This window comes from Habropoda laboriosa, unplaced genomic scaffold, assembly GCF_001263275.1.
Source record: "Habropoda laboriosa isolate 0110345459 unplaced genomic scaffold, ASM126327v1 scaffold339, whole genome shotgun sequence".
NCBI classification, from domain to species: Eukaryota; Metazoa; Arthropoda; class Insecta; order Hymenoptera; family Apidae; genus Habropoda; species Habropoda laboriosa.
Window position 1 is genome coordinate 358,889 of NW_017100496.1, and position 7,112 is coordinate 366,000.

At 39.8% G+C, this 7,112-nt stretch overlaps 2 protein-coding genes across 3 annotated transcripts in view; both read left to right on the top strand.

The window, feature by feature from the left end:
• Positions 1-2,589, top strand: part of LOC108576102 (serine-rich adhesin for platelets) — a 10,142-nt gene extending 7,553 nt beyond the window's left edge. Inside the window, exon 6 of one of the 2 annotated variants that reach the window (XM_017939024.1) lies at positions 1,479-2,589. In XM_017939024.1, coding sequence (XP_017794513.1) covers positions 1,479-2,589 — 1,111 coding nt within the window. The remainder of the gene's footprint in view (positions 1-1,478) is intronic. The other variant, XM_017939025.1, reaches the window with a different exon arrangement.
• A 55-nt stretch (positions 2,590-2,644) lies between these two features.
• Positions 2,645-7,112, top strand: part of LOC108576096 — a 4,655-nt gene continuing 187 nt past the window's right edge. The window contains exons 1-2 of the mRNA XM_017939017.1: positions 2,645-2,702; positions 6,955-7,103. Coding sequence (XP_017794506.1) covers positions 2,683-2,702; positions 6,955-7,103 — 169 coding nt within the window. The 5' untranslated portion in view covers positions 2,645-2,682. The remainder of the gene's footprint in view (positions 2,703-6,954; positions 7,104-7,112) is intronic.

A 7,112-nucleotide genomic window follows, 5' to 3' on the forward strand; every position in this document is an offset into this window, starting at 1 on the left:
TTCGCTACAAATCGTCAACATGGTGTTGCAACAACTTTTTCTTTTCAACATAATCCGAGAATTCTCTTGATCGCCATTATTAATCAGCATGTAAGAACTCACCTTTAGCTCTAAGACTTATCTTCGCCACGAAGAAATATAATAATATGAATGTTTCACTATTCTTAATTAAATCAAAAATCAAGGTATCACAAATACACTAACACCGCTATCGCTAAAGCAACAACGCGATTTCTTCAACATCAGCTTGCAAGTTGCAATTTACCTCTTTCTTAAAAAAAAATTCTCCAACAAATAAGTACTCATCGAAGTATAGTATCACAATCTAAGTAAATCCAGTAATACTAACGCTTGCAAGTAGCAACTCATCGATCACTCTTCAATTACCCTCAAAATATTTCTCCCTTTTCCTTCAAATTCAATTACACTTTCTGTACAAAAACTTACAAATGACAATTTGTCCCTTTCTCATTTGTCCCTTGTCTTCTTCTACTCATGCTCACGAGAATGCATCCAAGCACGACTCTTCTCCACCCTCATTCTCAAGAAACATACACATACTTATTCAGTACTCACTCACTCACTCATTCACTCACTCACTCACTCACTCACTCACTCACTCACTCACTCACTCACTCACTCACTCACTTACTCACTCACTCACTGACTTACTGACTTACTCACTGACTCACTTACTCACTCACTGACTTACTGACTTACTCACTCACTCAGTTATTCACTTACGTACACACACACTCAACTTACTCACTCACTCATTCACTCACATATTCATTCATTCATTCACTCACTCACTCACTGACTTACTGACTTACTCACTCACTCAGTTATTCACTTACGTACACACATACTCACTTACTCACTCACTCATTCACTCACATATTCATTCATTCATTCACTCACTCACTCACTGACACATTCACTCACTCACTCACTCATTGACTTACTGACTTACTCACTCACTCAGTTATTCACTTACGTACACACTCACTCATTCACTCACTCACTGACACATTCACTCACTCATTCACTCACTTAGTTATTCACTTACTTACACACACACTCACTCATTCACTCACTCACTCACTCACTCACTCACTCACTTAGTTATTCACTTACTTACACACACACTCACCGACTGACTCACTCATTCAGTTATTCACTTACTTAGACATACACTCACTGACTCACTGACTCATTCACTAGTTATTCACTTACTTACACACACACTCACCGAGTGACTCACTCATTCAGTTATTCACTTACTTAGACATACACTCACTGACTCACTGACTCATTCACCCATTCTCTTAGTCAGTTATTCACTCATTCACTTATTCACCGACTCACTCGTACACTCGCTCACGTACTTACATCCAAAACACGAACGCGACGTCTGGAGAAGTGCGCAGACATTGTATATATAAACTGGTGGAAATTGTGTGTTGATTGACACGTAGCAACGAAGGCCGCGAGATCGCCGCGTTCGAGGAAGAGACGCTGGGGCTGCGACGGGAGCTGCAGGAGGCGCGGGCGTCCAAGTGCCTGGCCGAGATTCACGTGGCAAAGTGCGTAAACGCAAGATCAGTCACGCCTGTCGCTACTTTCGATACTACTACGCCCTACGTAACCAGCACCCCCGTGCGTACCGCTCTTTCCGACACCTGTAGCCTGATCCCTGCACCACCATCATCATCATCATCATCATCATCAACATCATCTTCTTCATCATCATCATCCTCGGTTCCCCAACACTTCACCTCGATACTGCGTTCCCGAATCGCGGAGGTGGCTCACCATTTCGTCACGGGCAAACAGACCGTTTATCGAATCGCTGATTGTAGTAGTCCTACGCCAATGGATGCTTCCTGGACCATGGACGACCGGGACCAGGTTACCAGTAGCGGTAACCGTTCTCCAGTAGTGGTTACCAACACCCAGGACACTCGTGACGCTGCTCTCGAAGAAACATCTAACATCGTTAACTTGGATATTCCATCGAGCGATAAGGCAGAAGATTGCAAGCAACAAGAAGACGACCAATCCGACGTACAATCTAACGACAAAACTCTCGAAAACACGAAGAACAACAACGAAGTGATTGTTCCGACAGCAGATGAAAATCAAATTGACTCCACTGTAGAGAATAGTCCAGAGTTGAACAGTGGTACGATAAGTTCCAGTGTTGTATCGTCTGAGAAGAGAACAAAAGTATCGAAGAAAGAGGATTATTATCATCAGCATCAGCATCAAAGGATGGGTTCGAAGAAGCAGAGGAAGAAGAAGAACGGTAGTTTATTGGCGAAGAGGTCGTTCAGCGAGGCGGACAAGGCTGCGGCAACGGAGACGTTGAAGAATGGGACGAGAGACGTCCGGAGAACGGTGAGCGAGGACAAAGATCGTCTCGACGGCGACGTCGACGAAACGAGCCGAGCCATCACCGAGATCCCGGAAGTGACCGTAGTCGGTGGTGGCTCCTTCGTGCCGAAAGATCTCTGCTCGACGGGAATCCTGACCTCCAGAGTCCTGACAGCACCTTCACGCGCTACCTACACCACTGCCTACATTTAGGCTACGTACGCGCGGGGCCCCTGCGAACCAAACGCGAACCATCGGTCGCCGTTGAGCAAGGGGGGCTTCAAGGGCTTGCTAGAGGCTACTACTATGTACATGTCGAATAGCACGTAGGTCTATCCGTTGTTCCACTCCTTCTTTCTGTATGTCTGTCTGTCTGTTTGCCTGTTTGAGACTGTACCTTCTTCTTTTTTTTTTTTAATCTCTCTTTCTGTGTGCCTGCTGTCGTCTGGTCTTCTTCTTTGTTTCCTCGTGAACGCTTCTCGCGCGATTAGCTTGGAGAACGAACTTCCGCTTGGTTCACGATCCTGATGGTTCATACAAACGGTTCATGTTGATGAATTTTACGTTGTTTTACGTAGACAAGAATTGTTTTTAGAAGATGTTTTATCGGGTATTTAATTTTTCGTAGGATGATCATTGTTGATAAAGGTTGAGCACGAATCTTTCGTGTGATTAGATGAATTTGTAATTTGTTTATGGGATGCGGAAGATTTTTGGCATGCAAGTAGCAATTAGAGAGGAATTCTTTGAGAACTGGTAAAGATATTTTAGCTATGATTAGTGATAGCTAGTTTTAGTAGAAGCGGCAACTAAATAGAGGAGAATTTTTGGGAACGTTGGGAGTTGGTAAGGACACTCTTTTATTGGATATTTTTTTTTATAGATTTATAAGATTTCCATAATTATTATTAGATTTTTTATTACACGGTTAAGCAAGTTTTCACGAATCTGATGAATTTTAACAGTGGAAATACTATAAAAAAAATCTAGTAACCTCTTTTTGTAATTCAAACGAAATTACGCGAATCATGTTTGAAGAAGTGTGAACCAGGCTTAAGTTCGTCCGAAACAACCGTATCTTCTCCTTAATTGCTTCTGTCCGCGTGAAAAGTACTAGAAGAGTTTGTATTCCGTCTTATTTCAGAAGAATTGTTATTTAAGAATCTGTATTTTCGTGCTGAATTTTCTCTCGTACTCTTCTTCTACTTAACTTGTACATTTTTTTTATTATCTTTACAGTGGAAATGAAGGAAACCGCAGGAAGTTCGTCGTTTGAGTTTTACAATTGGTAAATTCAGCTAAAACAAAATTGACCATGCCTATTTTTTCAAGGACTCTCGAACGCTCAGGTTCCTTCAGCGCCACTCGATAGCTGTAATTAATTATAATGTGTATATTTAAAACAGTGTAAATTACGTACACAGTAGCATGGCTTTTTTGCAGCTTGTCTAGCATGCGTTTTTTTTTTCTTTTATTTGTTTATGTATACATATAATATATAGGTATGCCGAGTGTACACTGTTCTTTTTAAGCCTGTACCGTATTTTTAGTTTCATTTTCGGCGGCAAAAGTCTCCCTGAATTTTTCAACTGGTTCGATTTATCGTCGAAACACACAACTATTTGTTAAAAACAACTCGAAAATCCCCGTCGAAGAAAATATTTCACCATTTTCATACATTTCAGAGAAGCTACTTTCGCACACATTTTTTTTTTTTTCTTCTACTTATTTCTTTTCAACCCTAGAGTATATTTACAAAATAAGCCGAGCAATCTTTCACAAACACGTTGCTACTGTTACTTTAAGTCACGTTTCTCATTATTCCTCCTTAAATACGGTTTTTTTGTAAGACGACTGACTAGCAATACAGAACAACATTGTAACAATATACATTCCTTCGTATTGTGCTCGACGTATCAATTCAAAGAGTTCTAATCTCACACCGGAGATTTTCTATCCCAACGAAATTTCCCCACCCCAGAGAAATCTTCCTCGAAGAAACCAAAAAACAGAAGAGAGAGAAAAAGAAAGGAACATTTTTCAGGACGATCATCGAGAACGAGTTGATCGAAAAGGTCAACGTATCATTCTCGATTATAGCCCACTGTATCGCGCTGTTTTTCTCTGAAACATCATAAATGTTCCGGGGTGTGTGCAGTTTAAACAAGCAAAGTCAATTTTTATTTTCTCTCGGGTCCGTCCGACACACATCTCTCCATTTTTCCCTTCTCCCACCCTCCCTCTTCTTTCCGATCGTTCCAACGCGAGTTTGTACGCAGCAATTTAATAAATGATCAAATATTATATTAATTTAATGTTTTCAAGCCGGCGTTCAGCGTTGCATGTTTGCGCGCGCGCGAAATTGATATTTTCTTTCTTCTACAATTTCCACGGCAAACAGCCTCCGTAGAATCCCCGTCAACAACAGCAAACAACAAATTAATTCGTTGTTTATACAGTTGCAGCCGGCTGTTTGTCGCTGGCAAACCCGTTTAACACCGCCAACGAGGAGGGAACCTGTTAAAGTTTGAAAGAAACCACGGCTAATGTATTAAAAGAAATTCGAATTCGCTCACATTTCGTGCATAACGCCGGAGAACATTCCGCAAGAACGCTGTATCAGATGATCGTGGTGTGATTCTTTGGGGGAAAATATTATGTTGAAATTACCGAGTGAAATTTCTTTTTTAACGGATTACTTCGTCTTAGAAAAAATTCAATCCGAAGATTCTTCGGGGACAGATACGGAAAATGACTGTAACGGATTCGAGTTTAGGGTGATTCTTCGTATAACAATAAGTGAAGAATTCAGAGTGAAATTGTTTCATGTGAAACTCCCATTTGAAGGAAATCAATTTTGAAAATTAGACTCGTTTCTTTGCAATGAAATTGAATTGTGGAGCAATTCTTGGTATAAAAATAAGCGAAGAATTTAGAGAAAAATTGTTTCGTACGAAACTCCCTTTCCAAGAGAAGGGATTAATAAACCAGTGTGTAAAAATCTGTTGTTCCATTTAGCAGATAAAACTAATCAAACTAATAAAACGAAATATAAAGGGTGTTTAGAAAAACGTTAACACTTACATATATGGAGTAAGTGAAATGATAACACAATATCTTATCATATTAACCTGTTCGCTGTGTTCATCTCTCAAACAGAAATTGAATCTTTCTATTCTATAATGAAAAATGAGTAAAAATGATAACCACTTGCTTTATCTTAGTTCTTGCAAATGCGAATCTGATGCATTTGATGTGTAACACAGGCATAACAGTGCAATAAAAAATGAATAATCCTTCGATAAATAAATTATTATGTTCTAAGTATTTGCTAATCAACGACCAGTTTACTCATCCTCCCCAGTTAACAGGTTGACAAATATATTTTGTCTTCAAAGTGTCTACACTTGCTCATCCTTGTGAACACACTCTTGGAATCTTCTTTTCTATTGCAAAGAAAAGGAGAAAGAAAATGCATGTACAAATTCTTCGATATATGTAAGTGTTAACATTTCTTCTTCAACACTCGCAAAATTTTCAAATAAATTTCCTCAAGAATAAAGCTTCACACGAGAAACCCTCATCACACATTTCCTACGTGTTTTTCACGAAGAATCGAACCATGTTTATTTATACTGCGTTCTGCAAAAATTTCAGAGGAACACCACCTTGAGGCTTCAAAAATAGGTAAAAGTTTGGGAATTTTTTTTATAGGTAATTACTAAGTGAATTGTTTTAATTTTTGTTAGAGGATGTAAATGCAACTTTCAGCTTTTTTCTACAATTTTTAAAAAGTAGAAATGTTTCGAAATGAAGGTGTTATTGCGAAACTTCTTCTGCTAGAACGTCGATTGCCGGCCACCATTACCGGCAAGGATTGGAACGTATGAAATGAAAAATTCTTTTAGATTTATAAATAAAAATGCATTACCTACAATATAGCACACTATTTTTTCGATATGTCAATTATTCAATATTTTAGAAATATTTAAAGTTGATGGTTTTTGGTAAAAAGGGGTTTCTCTTTTTCAAACTGGCACCATTTTTATAATAATTACAATTTTTTAAAAATCGCATGCTACATTGTAGGTAATGCATTTTTATTTAAGCAGCTCCTCCATTTTGTAACGTTTTTCCTTTAAAAAATTGGAAAATAAAGCTGAAAGTTACGTTTATATCCTCTGAAAAAATTGAAACTTTTCATTCAGTCACCTACCAGAAACAAAATTCCCAAATTTTACCTATTTTTAGACGCCTCGGAGTGGTACACCCAGTTAACCCTTTAAATTACACCCTGTGCTTGACGCTCCTTTTGTACAGCCCCGCAGACCTGAAAGACCATCACCCACGACACCATATGGACAAGGGAGAACCGCGAGTGACCAGTTTTGGTCGTGTGTACCATTTTTTCTGTTCTTCTAGCTGGCAGCATGGCTTTCGGCTGACCTCACTGTTGCTTAAGCCGCTTCTAAAGAGAGCATTACAGAAATTTCTTTGGGAGGAGTAGCGGTGGCTAGAATGTGGGGAACGTGTGAGCGCGAGATGGTAACGTGAACTTTGTCACTCGTCTATTATCAGACTGGAGAAGCTGCTGGACATTCTGCGTAACAAGATGGCTGGCGTCGCGGACCAGGGGACAGTTGCTGGCCTAATCAACGCGAAACGCGCGAGGAACGCTTCCTCCTCGTCTGAGGGGGAGCAGGAGGACGAAGGAGAGGAGGACGAGGAGGAGCAGA